The sequence below is a fragment of the Ornithorhynchus anatinus genome, chromosome 14 (assembly GCF_004115215.2).
Source record: "Ornithorhynchus anatinus isolate Pmale09 chromosome 14, mOrnAna1.pri.v4, whole genome shotgun sequence".
Classification (NCBI taxonomy): domain Eukaryota; kingdom Metazoa; phylum Chordata; class Mammalia; order Monotremata; family Ornithorhynchidae; genus Ornithorhynchus; species Ornithorhynchus anatinus.
This window is the reverse complement of record NC_041741.1, coordinates 51,299,851-51,316,427: the sequence shown is the minus strand read 5'-3', so window position 1 is coordinate 51,316,427 and position 16,577 is coordinate 51,299,851. Positions and strand designations below refer to the sequence as shown.

At 53.7% G+C, this 16,577-nt stretch overlaps 1 protein-coding gene across 1 annotated transcript in view; it reads right to left on the bottom strand.

Annotated features, from left to right (window-relative positions):
• Window positions 1–710: 710 nt before the first annotated feature.
• WNT7B (Wnt family member 7B) overlaps window positions 711–16,577 on the bottom strand; it is a 76,839-nt gene continuing 60,972 nt past the window's right edge. The window contains exons 3-4 of the mRNA XM_029079047.2: window positions 15,229–15,500; window positions 711–1,938 (exon numbers count right to left, since the gene is read on the bottom strand). Of these exons, the coding sequence (XP_028934880.1) occupies window positions 1,459–1,938; window positions 15,229–15,500 (752 nt within the window). The 3' untranslated portion in view covers window positions 711–1,458. The remainder of the gene's footprint in view (window positions 1,939–15,228; window positions 15,501–16,577) is intronic.

Here is a 16,577-nt window from a genome sequence, read left to right as displayed (position 1 = left end):
CTGGGTGGGGGCCGGGCCTGGGGAATCGCGTACGGGTTCGATCAACCGATCGATTGTATCTATTGAGTGCATACTGCGTGGGGAGCACTGTACTAAGAGAGTACGATATAACAGAGTTGGTAGCCACATTCCTCGCCCGCAACGAGCTTACAGTCTAGAGTCCCGCAGCACCCCGGTGACTGGGAGGATCAAGGGCAGGGACGCCCCACCGTCCTCTCGCTCAAGCACCCGCTCCCAGCGGAGGGGGTCCCAGTCAGACACCTGATGAGTGGGGGCTCCGGAATCAGAGACCATATGGCTTCCTGTCTGAACGCCAAAACGGTCCCGCCGGATCCAGGAATGTGGTTTGGAAGTTGGCAGTTTCCAAGAGGGAAAAAAAATCGGGCCGTGATTAGGGGATGGGATCGGGGGCCCGGGGAAAAAAAAATAATTACGTGCCACGATCGGAGGGAGGGATCCCGGACCCAGGATAAAAACTAGCTGTGATCGGAAGCCCGGACACGTCGGGGCTGAGGGGCGGGGGAGGGGGTGGAACTGGGGTGCGGCCTCTGATCTGGCTCAGTTCGTATCACCCGTTAAGGCCTGTCAGTACTCTGTGAAAACAGACAGATCAGTAGCACTGAAAAACTCGGGGGTAATCGGAGAGAAAGATCATAAAAGTCAGTTCCGATAAGTTTACATTTAGTACGGAATGAAGACGCGGCTACCCGTTAGTGCTTAGAATTCTTTCGGATGGTATTAAACATAAATACTTCCCTTCAGTGTCCATTCGCACAGCTCCAGTGTCACCGGCAGTGACCGCTGGCCTCCTTCACGAGGCTCGCTCGGCCGACAGTGGTGTCTTTCCAAGGTTTCGCCCCTCTCTCCATCCCCCGCGCCGTCCCCGCGCCAACCGGTCTGCTCCCAAACAGTGGTCAAAACCCCCCGGTGTCGTTTTTCTAAACTTCTTCCGCCTCGCCTAGGCAAAAAAATGGCAAAGTCTCAGTTTCCTTTTCTCTCCAAAAAGGCGGTGGGGGCGAGAAGGGAAGGGGAGAGGACCGTTGGGTTTTCCAAACCAAGTACCGGATGGGACTCGTTCACGTGGACTCTCTGATATGTAGGACTTTGACCTCGGGTCAGAAGGTGGGGGCGATGCCCAGGATGCACTGAGAAGAGACAAGCGCCGGGCGGTCGGCGGGGAGGGGGGGAATCTCGGGGCCGGAACGCTCCCCGCCGCCCTCGTGTTCCCCAACGGTAGAGGGTCCCGAGGGCCTACCGGAGGGGGTGTCTCCCCGGGAGCGTGGGGAGGCCGCGGCGGGCAGAGAGAGAGAGAGATAGGGAGGGGGCCGTTCCTCGACTTCCCCCGAGAAAGCTCGTTGTGCAAAATGATGCTCTCGGCGCCGAGCGGGCCTCCCGCCGTCTTGGCCGGCGGCCGGCCGCGCCCCGTCCGACGGAATCCGCCCACGCGGGCGCCCGTCCCTATTTGCAGGTGAACACCTCTGTCCTCTCGCTGCACGTGTTGCATTTGACGAAGCAGCACCAGTGGAACTTGCAGTTGCACTGCCACACCTTGGTGTACTGGTGCGTGTTGTAGCCGCGCCCGCAGCACATCATGTCGCAGCCCTCGGCGTGGGGGGACGTGCGGTTGCAGAGGCGGCCCTGGGTGCCCACGCTCCCCGTGGCGGCGTCCTCCTCGCAGTAGTTGGGCGACTTCTCGATGTAGACCAGGTCGGTCTCCATGGGCTTCTGGTAGCTGCGGATCTGCTTGATCTTGAGGAAGGTGGGTTGCCTCAGCCGGCTGGCCCGCACCACCTCCACCTGGACGGCCGCGTTGTACTTCTCCTTCAGCGCGTAGCCGATCTCGCGGAACTTGGGGAGGGTCGTCCAGCACGTCTTGGTGGTGCAGGACCCCGACACGCCGTGGCATTTGCACTCCAGTTTCATTCGCTCTTCCAGGACCTGGGAGGGCGACAGCGACCGCGCGGGGCCGGGGGTCGGTCGATCGATCGAGCGATCGATCGACGGAGGTCAGCGGGGCTGACCCCGTCGATCCGTCCTTCCCGTAGTCCGTCCGCCCTTCCTTCTTTCCACCCGCCCCTCCTTCTTTCCACCCGCCCCTCCGTCCACGCTTCCGGTCCTCCATCCGCTCGTCTGCCATTCATCCGCCTGCCCGGCCGTCCTTACTTCTTTCCACCCACCCATCCAGCCGCCGTCCATCCACGCATCCGCTCTTCCGTCCGCTCATCCACCCATCTGCCACTCATCCATCCATCCTTCTTTCCTGCCTTCCATCCATCCACTCATCTACCCATCCGTCTGTTCTTTCTTTCTCCCTCCCTCCCTCCCTTCCTCCCTGCCTTCCTTTCTTCCATCATCCGCCTATTCACCCAACCACCCGTCCGCCTATCCGCCCACCCACCCGACCAACCGCCCAGCCATCCGTCCTCCCAAGCACCCATCCAACAATCCATCCACCCACCAGCCACTCTTCTATCCATAATAATTGATGATATTATCAGGGTTATAATAATTGCTGTATTTCTAAAGCTCTTACTGTATTCCAAGCACTGCACTAAGCTTTGGGGATATACAAAGTAATACTTACTCAGCACTTGGTACCAAACTCTGGGCTATACAACACAATCAGATTGAACACAGGGACTTATATTCTAAGAGGTAGAAAGAGCGGGCGGAGAAGCAGCGTGACCTAGTGGATAGAGTACAGGCCTGGGAGTCCGAAGGACCTGGGTTCTAATCCTGGCTCTGATACTTGTCTGCCGTTTGTCCTTGGTCGATTCACTTCACTTCACCGTGCCCCAGGCACCTCATCTGTAAAATGGGGACGATACCTGATTGAGAAGTGGCATTTCCTAGTGAATGGAGCAGGGGCCTGGGAGTCAGAAGGACCCGTATTCTCCGCCACTTGTCTGCTGTGTGACCTTGGACAAGTCACTTCACTTCTCTGTGACTCGATTACCTCATCTGTAAATTGGGCGTGGCTATAGGGGAGAGTCATTAGCTGGCCAGCGGCTGAGGTGACGGACATTCTACCGGGGCTCCCGGTGGCTGTGGAGAATCCTGACCTGCCGCGGCAACCATCACCATGGGAACAGATGGGAACATAAAATTATTACTAATAATAATAATTATGAAAATAGTAATAAGGGTAAATCACATCGCCCCCAAGAGGCCTTCTCTGAGTAAGCCCACAGTTCCCTCGACCACTCTCCCCTCAGCGTCAAACTCTGGACTTGTCAGTGAAACCCTTAAGGATTTTGATACTCACCCCAGCCCCACAGCACTTACGTCCTTACCCTTGTATTAGGTACCATTTCCCCTAGCTGTAATTCCTTTTAATGTCTGTCTCCCCCGTAGACTGTAAGCTCTTTGTGGGCAGGGGGAGTGTCGGCCAACTCACACACTGGACTTTCCCAAGCTTAGTACAGGACTGTGCTCACAGAAAACGCTCCATAAATTCTACTGACTGATTGAGGCGTCCACTGATGGATCTGGACTCTATCGGGAACAGATTGGCTGAAGAATGGAGTGGGTATAGGCAGGCCGGAGACGGGACCGGGGACAGACTGCACGGAGACTAGGCCAGGAACAGACTGGATGGAGTCCCATCCCGTGACAGACCAGATGAGAGCTCGCGACTGGCTCACCGTCAAACAGAAACTCTTCACCGTTGGCTTGAAAGCAGTCGATCCCCTTGCCCCATCCTACCTCACCTCGCTGTTCTCCTACTCCAACCCAACGCACGCACACTTTGCTCCTCTAATGCCAACTTTCTCGCTGTGCCTCAGTCTTGTCTTTTCTTGTCTCTCTGCCCACCCCTCGCCCACCTCCTGCCTCCGGCCTGGGCTGCCCTCCCTCCTCACAGCCGACCGTCTCCTTCCTCGAAGCCTTACTGAAGGCAGATCTCCTCCGAGAAGTCTTCCTTACATCCCTTTTTCCGCTTCTCCCACTCCCTTCTGTCACCCTGACTTGCTCCCTTTATTCATCCCCCCTCTCACCCCGCAGCACTTATGTCCATATCTGTCATTTATTTATTTCTCTTAACTTCCGCATTCCCCTCTAGACTGTAGGCTCATTGTGGACAGGGAATATGTCTGTTTATTTTTCTATTTTACTCTCCCAAGAGCTGAGTACAGTGGTCTACAGAAAGTAAGCTCTCAGTAAATATGTCTGATTGACTGACTGACTCACAGCAGGTGGGCCGGCACGGGGCAGAGAACGTTGCCCCGGCTCAACATCCTGGACATCTCCAAGGGGAGACCAGCCTAGTAGCAGCGTTCCGTCGACGGGCTGATGAAGCACCTGTGCTTATCTCACCGAGGGGGTCCATCGAGACCGGCACGGTCCAATGTTTCCTGTGACTTTGCCCCCACTGGGGGCCAGCCGGCCTTGACCCTGGGGTCACCGCTTCAACACCGCTCTTTTCTGGGGTAGCGAGAACCCGGATCCACACCAGTCGGGCCAGCCGCGCTACTCAGAGCTAATAATTGTGGTATTTGTTAAGCGCTTACTGTGGGCCAGGCACCGAACTAAGCGTCGAGGTGGATACGAACAATTAGGATGGACACAGTCCCTGTCCCACGTGGGGCTCAAGTAAGTGCTTAACAGATACAACAAGGATGGTGATTTTTATTCAGAGTGTTTGGCAAGCTGGTGGAATTTGGGTTGGGGGGGGCTTCTTTGCAAGGCTACAAGTAGCCAATTCGTTCGCAACCCCTACGTGGCCAGGTGGAAGAGCCCGGGCCTGGGTGCCAGAAGGACCTGGGTTCTAATCCTGGCTCCACCACTTGTCTGCACTGTGACCTTGGGCCAGTCACTTAACTTCTCTGTGCTTCAGTTATCTCACCTGTAAAACGGGGATTAAGACCGTGAGCCCCACGTGGAACGGGGACTGTCCATTCAGTCGGTTGTATTTTTACAACTTACTGTACTAAGCACTTGACTTTAACATGATTAGCATGTATCTACCCCAGTGCTTAGTACAGTGCCTGGCACATAGTAAGCTCTTAACAAGTATCACTTGCTCCCCTTATTCATTCCCCACTCCCAGCTCCACAGTACTTTTGTACATATTTGTGATTGATTTATTTATCTATCTATTCTTCATACTAATGTCCATCTCCCACTGTAGACTGTAAGCAAGTTGCGGTCAGGGAATGTGTCCGTTTATTGTTCTATTGTACTCTCCCAAGTACTTAGTACAGTGCACTGCACAAAGTAAGCACTCAGTAAATGCGATTAAATGAATGAATATTTTTTGAAAAAGAAGCTTTGGAAAATACTTCTATGGGTCTCCAAGCAGCTAGAGGTTTGAGGGGGAGTGGGAGTGTGGGTCGGGGGGGTGCTAATTTTCATCTCGATGGACTCTCTGCACAGCCCCACTCCAACTTGGAGTTCCTCAACTTTGACCCGGCATTCACAGAGCGATTCTGGTGTCACTGTCTAAATATAATTTCTCGGGGAGGAAAATAGACCTGACAATAGACAGCCCCAAATTGTGGTTGGACTCGCGCCATTTTCCTCAGCTGGGGTGGTCAGCGGTCGGTCGGCCGGCCGGGCCGCGCGGTGTTTTTCTGGGCGGCGGGCGGCAGGCGGGGGGCCTGAGCTCAGCCAACTGCGCCCCGGGCCCTCCCCGCCAACAGTAGCAGCACCTTCGGCGTCCCCGGCCTCAGGAAATGGTTCCAACGGTTAACCACGGGGTGATGTCAACCCGGACGGGACGGTGTCTTCCGCCCTGATTCATTCGCTGCCCGTCTGCTCCACAGACTCTGTCACTGATCTGTTCAGCTCAGAGCAACTTGGCTTGGGGTGCCGGGGACTGCTGCTCTCTGAGCACTGACTCGTCCCCAAGGGGAGGGCCAACTCTCCAGAGTTCCCGGGGGTGCTGCTCTCTGAGAACAGACCGGGATTCCAAGGGAAGGACGACCTTTCCAGGGTTCTGAGGGATGCTATTGTCTGAGTGCTGACCAGGACCTAGAGAGGAGAGCCACCTCCATCAAGGTTCCCGGAGAGGGCAGATTTTCCAAATGTTTGAGGGTTTCTCTCTGGAAAGCTGCAGACCAAGGTGGGACAGACTGGCTGAATGGAGAATCGAGAGGTGGCCTGGCCTGGTGGAAAGAGCAGGAGCCGGGAATCGGCACACCCGGATCGAGCCCCAGCTCTGCCCCGGCCCGCTGGCCGTGTGACCTAGGACAGGTCACTTCCCCTCTCAGCACCTCGGTTCTCCGCTCTCCCTCCCTTTTAGACTGTGAGCCCCGTTTGGGACAGGGATCGTCAGATTTGATTGTCTCGCATCTACCCCCGGGCTCACTACAGTGCTTAGCGCAGAGTAAGCAATCGGCCTAGCCCAGTGGAAAGACGGGACTGGGAGTGAGAAGACCCCCGTTCGAGGCCCGGCTCTGCCGCTGCCCCCGTACATGACCTTAGGCAAGTCTGCTTACCCTCTCTGGGTCTCGTTTTTTCATCTGTAAGATGGGAGTAAGATGGATTGTGAATCCGGTGTGGGACCAGGGCCATGTCCGATCTCATCTCTGTAGCTACCCCAGTCCTGAGCACAGAGTAAACTCTTACTAAATGCCATCTTTCTTAAGAAGGAAATCACAGGGAGCTGGTTTACAGACTGTGGCTCAGCTCTAGGCCTGAGACGAGGGGTAGCTGCAGAGGTTCGGGGGGCTGGTCTAGGGAATTTTGTGGGGATGAATGGATAGGGGAGCCTCCAGAAAGCACTGAAATGACAAGTGCCAACTTTTTATTGCGGATTGGGGGCAGGAGCGGGCAGGGACTTGGGTGGGGGGCATAACTGAGAGGCAGGGCAAGCTTCAGAGAGCCTCCACTTTGGATCTTTTCAGCCCTGACTGGAAGAGCTCAGGTCGGGTCAGAGAATCCAGCCCAGCACCTACCCTGTCAAACCCTTCCCCTCGGGGCCTGGGCTATCTCACCGTATTTAGGGATGAGAGAGGAGAGATGGGGAGAAAGAGGAGACAGAGACAGAGAGTGGGGAGAGAGAGAGAGAAGAGAGGTAGTGGGGAGAGAGGAGACAGAGAGGGAAAACAAAAGAGAGGTAGAGAAAACACAGAGAGAGAAAGGGGGGGCGGGAGAGGAGATAGGGAAGACAAAGGAGAGAGAGGTAGAGAAGACAGGGAGAAAAGGGAGAAGAGAGGTGATAGAGAGGGAAGAGAGGAAGAGGAGAGAGAGAAGACAGAAAGGGAAAGAGATAGGAGGGGGATACAGAGAGGAGATAGAGAGAGGAGAGATAAAGAAGATACAGACAGAGAGGAGAGAGAAGAGAGAGAGGGAAAGAGGGAGAGAGGAGAGAGATAGAGAGGGAGAGAAAGGAGAGAGAAGACAGAGGAAGAGGGATTGAGATAGAGAAGACAGAGAGAGAGAAAAGAGAGAGAGAGAAAGAAGGAGGGAGGAGAGAGATGGAGAGGGAGAGAAAGGAGAGAGAGAAGACAAAGAGGGATTGAGATAGCGAAGACAGAGAGAGAGGTAAAGAAGACACAAAGAGAGAAAGAAGGACAAAGAGGAGAGAAAGAGGAAGAGAGAAGAGAAAGAGGGAGAGAGGGGAGAGATAAAGGAGTAGAGAAAGGAGAAAGAAGACAGACAAAGAGGGGGAGGAGCGACAGAGAAAGCAGAGAAAGAGGGACAGACAGAGAGAGAGAAGACCGAGAGAAGAAGAGGGACAGAGAGAAGAGAGGGGAGAAGAAAGGGGGGAAGGAGAGAGAGAGGGAAGAAGAAAAGAAAGAGAGAGGAGGAAGGAGGAGACAAAGGAAAGACAGATTAAGTGGGTCTGTCTGGGAAAACTGTCATCTAGTTCCCAAAACAAAGGAAGTCAGTGTCTCATGCGCTATCAGTCACTCTCTATCTACAGAAGATCTAAATTCTCTAGCTCTGTTCACTTTGCTACCCCCAATATTTTGCTACATTTATCTCAAGGAGGCCATTTCTCCAGTGTGGCAAAGAGGAAATGCTGAGGGAGAGGGTGCTCAGAGGGGGTGGCAACTCTCAGGAGAGATAGTAGTGATAAACCCTTGCAGATAGGGCTGTGGCTCCCTCGGGCCTGAGAGGATCCCGTCGGCCCTTACACCCCTCTCTAGACCAGAAGCTCCCCTCTAGACTGTAAGCTTTTTGTGGGCAGGGAGTGTGTCTGTTAGATTGTACTCTCCCAAGGGCTTATTACAGTGCTCTGAACACAGTAAGCACTCAGTAAATACGATCGACTGACTGGAGGGCTCCTCCCTTTGGCCAGCTTCCCAGCGGTCACCGGGCAGCTGCCTGAGAGACTCTGCCGGAGCCCTACCGGCTGTGGGGAGAATACGGAGCGCGGAAGCGCCGTACGCCCTGCCTTCGGGGAGTCGCCACTCTAATGGGGCACCTTTAACCAAGGGAAGCGGTGTGGCCTTGTGAAAAGTGTTCAGGGCTGGGAGTCAGAAGACCTGGCTTCTAATCCCAGCTCCATCACTTTCCCGCTGTGTGACTATGGGCAAGTCACTTCATTTCTCTGGGCCTCGGTTCCCTCATCTGCAAAATGGGGATTCAATACCTAGTCTCCTTCCTACTTAGACTGTGAGTCCCACGTGGTACCCTGTATCTACCAAAATGCTTAGCAAGTTCCTGGCACAGAGTAAACACTTAATAAACACCACAATTATTATTATTATTATAATTGTTATTTTCATGCATTTCGATGTTGTTCACAGTCCTCCTCTCTCTCCATCCCTCTTTAGTTTTTTTTAATAGTATTTGTAAAGTGCTTCAGGGACTGAGTCCAACTTGATCATCTTGTATCTGAACGCTTAAAACAGTGCTTGGTACATAGTAAGCACTTAACAAATACCATAATTATTACCAATTATTAGTAGTAGTAGTAATACGGTGCCTGGCACATAGTAAGAGCTTAACGAACACCACACACACCGAAAAGAGAATATGGATGGACTCCCTTTTTAGCTACCGGCTTTAGATTCTGGGTTCAGAGCAGCACGAGAAACAGCATGGCATAGTGGATAGAGGCCGGGCCCAGGAGTCAGGCAGTCATGGGTTCTAATCCCAGGTCGCCAGTTGTCTGCTGTGTGACCTTGGGCAAGTCATCTTATTGCTCTGGGCCTCAGTTCCCTCATCTGCAAAATGGGGATTAAGACTGGGAGCCCCATGTGGGACAGGGACTCTGTCCAGCCGGATTTGCTAATATCCGCCCCCCCCCCCCCCCAGGACTTAATACGACGCCTGGCACATGGTAAGCGCTTAACAAGCTCTTTGCGGGTCTCGGCTAGGAGTGCGGCCCGGAGAGCACACCTGCGGAGAGAGTTCTGGGAAGGAAACGGTCCCCACGGAAATGTGTCATTCCCGTTGGCGGACCCTGGGAGCGTTGAGTCAGCGCACACACACTTGGGTTGCCCCCAGGAGCGGCACTCGGCCTCGGCTCCCATCTCACGGAGTCGACCCGTCCGTCGGCGGACGGGAACCCGACCAGAAGCTCGGGGGTTTGGCCGGGTCCGAGCCGTGGGCTGACGATGATGGAGCGACCGGGCGATGCCAACGTAAACAGAACCCGGCCCCTCCCGGCCCCTCCCGGACGGTCGGCCGTGACTCAGGGCTGCCGGTCTGAAGCGGGACTATGCCAGGAGCTCCCGGAGGCCACTGGGGGTGGGGGTGGGGCGGGCAGGCCGCTTCCGCGGGCCATGGCCAGGGCCCGGTGCCCAGTCCCCGGGGGTCCTGGTACGGATGGACACCGGAGGAGAGAAGCAGCGTGGCCTAATAGTTAGAGCCCGGGCCTGGGAGTCAGAAGGACCTGGGTTCTAATTCTGCTCTGCCACTTTTCCTGCTGTGTGACCTTGGGCAAGTCACTTCACCTCTCTGGGCCTCAGTAGCCCCACCTGTGCAATGGGGATTAAGACTGTGAGCCCCATGGGGGTCCTGGATTGTGCCCGGCCTGATTAGGTCGCATCCACCCCAGTGTTTAGGACAGTGTCTGGCACGTAGGAAGCCCTTAACAGATACCGTGTAACAAAAGGATGCCTCATCAGAGCTGTCTGGATCCCCAGAGAAGCAGCATAGCCTGATGGAAAGAGCTAGGCCTGTGACACAGGAGATCTGGGTTCTAAACCTGACTCTCCCCATTGTCTGTTGTGCGACCTTGGGCAAGTCACTTCATTTCTCTCGACCTCAGTCTCCTCATCTTGAAACAGGGGATTCAGTGCTGTCCTCTTCCCCTTTTAAACTGTAAACTCATTGTGGGCAGGGCACATGTCCACCAACTCTTCTATATAGTACTTTCCCAAGCACATAATGCAGAGCTCAGTACGCAGGAAGTGCTCAGTAAGTAGGGTCGATGGGTAGATTTATTGATTCAATGGTATCTGTGAAGCACTTACTATGTGCCAGGCACTCTACTAAGCTCTGGGGCAGTTCCAAGCTAATCAGTTGGGACCCAATCCTTGTTCTCCATCGGGCTCACGGTCTTAACCCTCATTTTCCATATGAGATCACTAAGTCCCAGAGAAGTGAAGTGACTTGGCCGAGGTCATCCGTCAGACCAGCGGCAGAGCTGTATTTGTATTTGTATTTGGTATTTGTTAAGCGCTTACTATGTGCCGAGCACTGTTCTAAGCGCTGGGCTGGGATTGGAACTCAGGTCCTTCTGACTCCGAGGCCCCGTGCTGTATCCACGGGGCCTCGCTGCTTCTCCCCAGCTTTCCGGGGCCCAATCTCAAAGGCCACAGCTCCTCCCTTCCGCAAAGCCCCTGGAATCCCACCTCCTCCAGGAAGCCCTAAGTGATAAATTCCCAGCACCCCGAGTCAGAGCAACCCAGCCTTAGTCCTTGGTTGCTCACACCCATCCTCCTCACAGATGTGGATATGTGTAATCAAACCCTGATTCCCCTACTTTGCCTCAACATGTTCACGCTACTCTCTGTCATGTCTTTGTCCTCTCTCCCGCTCCCACCGTGTGCGAATGGAAGCAACACGGCCTAATAGATAGAGCCCTGGCCTGGAAGTCAGAAAGACCTGGGTTCTAATCCCGACTCCACCATTCATCTGCTGCTTGACCTTGAGCAAGTCACTTCACTTCTCTGTGTCTCAATTACTTCACCTGTCAACTGGGGATTAAGACTGTGAGTCCCACGGGGACAGGGACCGTGTCCAACCCGATTAGCCTGTCTCTGTCCCAGCGCTTAGAACAGTGTTTGATACCTAGTAAGCTCTTAACAAGCACCAAAATTATTGTATGGCATGAATCTGCCGATCTGCCCCATTAGACTGTAATCTCTCTGCAGGCAGGGAAAGTGTGTTTTGCTTCCGCTGTGCTTTCCCTTGTAATAGTAGGAACATTTATTGGGTGCCCACTTAATGTGGTGCACTATACTAGGTGCTTGGGAAGCATAAAATGATGCAGTGTCATATTCTCTGCCCACAAGGAGCTTCCACTCTAATGGAGGAGATAAATGTAAAAATATTAATACCTAGTACTCAGTAAGGGACCCTGCACACAATAGTGTCCTGCTCTCAGCACCACACTTTTCACACAGTAGGCACCTAGTACAGTGCTCTGCAGTGCTTACACACTGTAGTCCCTCAGAGCTCTGCAAATTATAGGTGCTCATTAAATACAATCGATGGATTTACTGATGGATTGGTGATTCGAGGGATGTCGCCGCCAACTTGCTTTCTCTTAGGTGTTCAAGCTTGCAGACTCGCTCTTTGGCATTTTAGTATATCTTGCTGCCGACCTCTCGCCCACATCCTGCCTCTGGCCTGAAACGTTCTCCTTCTTCGTGTCTGACAGACAATGACTCTCCCCACCTTCAAAGTCTTCCTAAAGGCACATCTCCTCCAAGAAGCCTTCCCTGACTAAGAAGTCCTTAGTCCTCTTCTCCCACTCCCTTCTGCCTCATCCCGATTTGCTCTCTTTATTCACCTCAGCCCCACAAGCCACTTATGTTCATAGCTGCAACTTCTTTATATATATTAATGTCTGTCTCACCCTCTAGACTATAAGCTCTTGTGGGCAGGGACCGTCTACTGACCGTCGTATTGTTCTATTGTAGTCTCCCAAGTGGTTAGTACAGTGCTCTGCGCACAGAAAGCATTCAAAATATTCGATTGATTGATTGATCTTGACCCGAAGGATCGGCGATTTGGGCCCCTAAGCAGCCAAAGTCAGATTCGTTCCGGAAACTCCAGTCTTGACTCTTGAGCTGGGAAAAGGATCTCTGCCTCTGCTAATGCTCATCATCATCATCATCATCATCATCATCAATGGTAATTATTGAGTTTACTGTGTGCACTAAATGCTGTACTAAACGTTTGGGAGAGTACAATACAACAGAGTCGTCAGATACATTCCCCAACCACAGCGAGCTTACAGTCTAGCGGAAAACGCCGATCCATGACTTCAGTCCTGAAGGGACACTTCATTCAATCGTATTTATGGAGCGCTTACTGTGTGCAGAGCACTGTACTAAGCTTAATCGATAACCAAATCTCACTCCTCTCCCGGGATGCACCCCCAGCTATCCGGCTCCACCTCCGGCTCGCTGTGTGTCCTTGGGCAAGCCGCTCTAACTTTCGGGGCCTCAGCAAGGAGTTGGGAGTTGGGGCCCACATCAGGGAGGGTGAACAAGTCCACAGCCCCCGGCTAAGGGCACACCTCAAGTCCCCAGGAGCCTCTACGTAGCAGCATTAGGAAGGCTATTTGCTGAGCGCCCACTGTGTGCCTGAGCTTTACCTAGTAAGTGAGTTTGAGAAGCATCGCTGTTTATTATTCTTTCATTAAATCTCATTTATTGAGTGCTTACTCTGAGCAAAGCACTGTACTAAGTGCTTGGGAGAGTACAATAGAACGATAAACAGACACATCCCCTGCCCACATGGAAAGAGGATCTGTAAGATGCAAGGAGTCCCTGGAGACTGCCACCCGCCGAGATTGGGGGAGATTGGCTGGATGCCTAAAGTGCTCCTTGGCTAGTCTCACTCTGGGCAGGCGTGTGTGTGTGTGTGTGTGTGTGTGTGTGTTTGTGTGCATGTGGGGGTGAGTGAGCTTGAGTCTGCACATGTGACTGTGTGGGTGTGTGAGGGAGAGTGGGTGTTCATGCATGAATGTATGTGAATGTTCTTGTGTGTTGCGTATATGGGCCACCCCGGCTGCTGTGATGGCACAGGTGAATGCAGCCTCCCTGCTTCCCAGTAATAATAATAATAGCATATGAGGGGTGTGGGTGAGTGTGAATGACACATCTCAGTGTGAGCGTGCCAGTGCGTATGCATATGGATGGGGGGGGTCTGAATGGTGCATTTTAGTGTTTGTGTGAGAGCGTGTGTGGATGTGTGTGTTTGTGGATGTGGGTGAGTGTGAACCGTGCATCTTAGTGTAAGGGCTTTTATGTGAAAGCGGATGTGGGGAATATGATTAGTGCATCTTAGTGTGCGTGTGTTTGCCCGTGTGTGTTTGGGTGCGCGCCCCCGTCGGGAGCGGCAGCATTCCCAGCCGTAGGCCAGGATCCGATCAGGGCCGGGGCCGGGGCCGGGGCTGAGGCTGGGGGCTGCGGGCCGGGGCTGGGGGCCGGGGGCCGGGGCAGGGACTGGAACCGCGGGCTGGGGCCGGGGCAGAGGCCGGGCTGGGACCGCGGGCGGCCGGGGCCTTCGTTTGGGGTCGGAGTGACTAAGTCCCCCCGTCGTGGCCCCTGGATCCCTGGATGACTGACTCACCGTGGAATGTCACAGATTTCTAAACCCAGAATCCGGCCACTGGGGACAAATTCCCATGAACCCCCCCCCCCAACCCCCGCCCCCTCTTCTCTTCTCTCCTCCTCGTCCCTTCCCGCCCTGCTCCTTTTCCCACGGGGGCCGGCCGGGGCCTGCGAGACACAGGGGCCGAAGCTCTTTCCCCAAAAGTCAGCTAATCACCGCTGGCGTGGACTGAGTGTCTGAACTGGGAGTGGAGCACTCGACCATAGACATGATCCCTGCCCTCAAGGTGCAGTCTACCGGGTGCAGAGCACTGTACTTAGCGCTTGAGAGAGGACAGTAGACTTAGTAATCACAATCCCACTTGTCTGCTGTGACCTTGTGCAAGTCACTTCACTTCTCTGTGCCCCAAATTCCTCATCTGTAAAAGGGGGATTGAGACTGTGAGCCCCACAAGGGACAGGGACTGTGTCCAACCCAATTTGCCTGTATCCACCCCAGCGCTCAGAACAGTGCTCAGCACATAGTAAGTGCATAAAAAATACCATAGTTATTATTATTATTATGCACTTGGATCTGTGACCTTTGGACATTTGATATTCACCTCACCCCCAAACCCACAGCACATGTGTACGTATCTTTAAATTCTTTTTTATAAATAACATTTATTCATGTTAATGTCCATCTCCCCCTCTAGACTCATAGCTCTTGATGGGCAGGGAACACATCTGCCAATTCTGTTGCATTGGACTCTCCCAAGCGCTTGGAGCCATGCCTTGCAAATCGTAAGCCCTCAATAAATATCACTGATCGATTAATGGATGGTCCTGAGAGCATCCTGTTGCCACGGAGACAGAATCCTGAGCCAGGTGGGCCCTGGATCTGCTCAGCCAGTGGTGCAGCTCGAGGTCCCCTCCCAGCCCCACGGCACTTATGTCCGCATCTCGAATTTATTTATTTCTATTAATATCTGTCTCCCCTTCTAATAATAATGTTGGTATTTGTTAAACGCTTACTACTTGCCAAGCACTGTTCTAAGCGCTGCGGTAGATACGAGGTAATCAAGTTGTCCCACGTAGGGCTCACAGTCTTCATCTCCATTTTACAGATGAGGTCACTGAGGCACCGAGGAAGTGAAGTGACTTGTCCAAGGTCACACAGCTGACAAGCGGCGGAGCCGGGATTAGAACCCATGATCTCTGACTCCCAAGCCCAGGCTCTTTCCACTGAGCCATGCCGCTTCTAGACGGTGAGCTCGTCGTGGGCAGGAAACGTAACCGTTTATTGTTACATTGTACTCTCCCAAGCGCTTAGTACAGTGCAGTGCACACGGTAAGCACTCAATAAACACAATTTAATGAATTGAACCATCGAGGCAGCTGGTCCCTCTGTGTTCATCCCTGGGGTGTGAACAAATACCCAGAGGGGCTCAGAGGGGCAGGGCGGTGGGTGAGGGCAGAAAACCGATTTTGACTCCTCGCCAGCCCCCCAGACTCCCAGCCGGCAACCCCCGTCCTCCCGGGCCTCCAGGGCCTGGCGGGTTACCTTTCTCCCAGCCTCATTGTTGTGCAGGTTCATCAACCTCCGGGCGTTCTTCTTGATCTCGCGGGCGTCCACGAACCTCCGGGAGAAGTCGATGCCGTAGCGGACGTCGGCCGAGCAGCCTCCCCACTTCCATCCTTCCTCCTGGTTGTAGTAGCCCTGCTTCTCCCGGTCGCAGCCGCAGTTGCTGAGGTTCCCCTGGCTGCAGGCGGCCGTGATGGCGTGGGCCACCCCGGCTGCTGTGATGGCGTAGGTGAACGCAGCCTCCCTGCTCCCTAGTAATAATAATAATAATGGTTACGGTATGTATTAAGTGCCTACTATGTGCCAGGCACTGTACTAAGCGCTGGGATGGATACGGGCAAATCAGGTTGGACACGGTCCCTGTCGCAGGTGGGGCTCACAGTCTCTATCCCCATTTGACAGATGAGGGAACTGAGGCCCGGAGACTGATAATAATAATAATGATGGTGATGGTATTTGTTAAGCGCTTACTATGTGCTAAGCACCGTTCTGAGCCCTGGGGTAAATACAAGGCTATCAGGTTGGATGCAGTCCCTGTCCCACATGAGGCTCACAGTCTTCATCCCCATTTTCCAGATGAGGTAACAGAGGCACAGAGAAGCAAAACGACTTGCCCAAGACCACACGGCGGACACGAGTCAGAGCCGGGACTGGAAGTGAAGTGACTTGCCCGAGGTCACACGGCCAACAAACGGAAGGCGGTCGGGCAGTCCCGACGGTCCATCGGCCCAGGGGGTTCGACTGGTCGAACGGTCCAGCGGGCTGGTCGATCGACCCGTCGGTCGTTCGGGCTATCGGTCCATTGGTCAGTTGGTCGGTCATTCGGTCCGCCGATAGAACAGTTGATCAGTCCTTCGGGCAGTCGGTCAAGCAGGAAGATTCCTATTTCTTTCCCCAAACAACACCGGGAAATAGGAATCTTCCCGCTTGAAAAATCAGGCCCAAAATGTCCATGCTTTCCCTAAATGCCCATGCTTTCTCCTATACTTAGAACATTACTGGAACCCATCATTAAGTCTGAATAACACGTTGTTATTATTATTATGCCTACTATTATTACTAAGAGTAGATCTTCCTTTTCCCCACAAATCCACTGGCACCCCTACAGAAAGTCGTCGTGCTAGGTTTACAGTAGAATGAAGCAGCGTGGCCTAGTGGATAGAGCACAGGTCTGGGGAGTCAGAGGACCTGGGTTCTAATCCCAGCTCCAACACTAGTCTGCTGGGTGACCATGGGCAAGCCACTTCACTTCTCTGGGCCTCAGTTACCTAATATGTAAAATGGGGATTAAGCCTGTGAGTCCCATGTGGGACAGGGCCTGAGTCCAA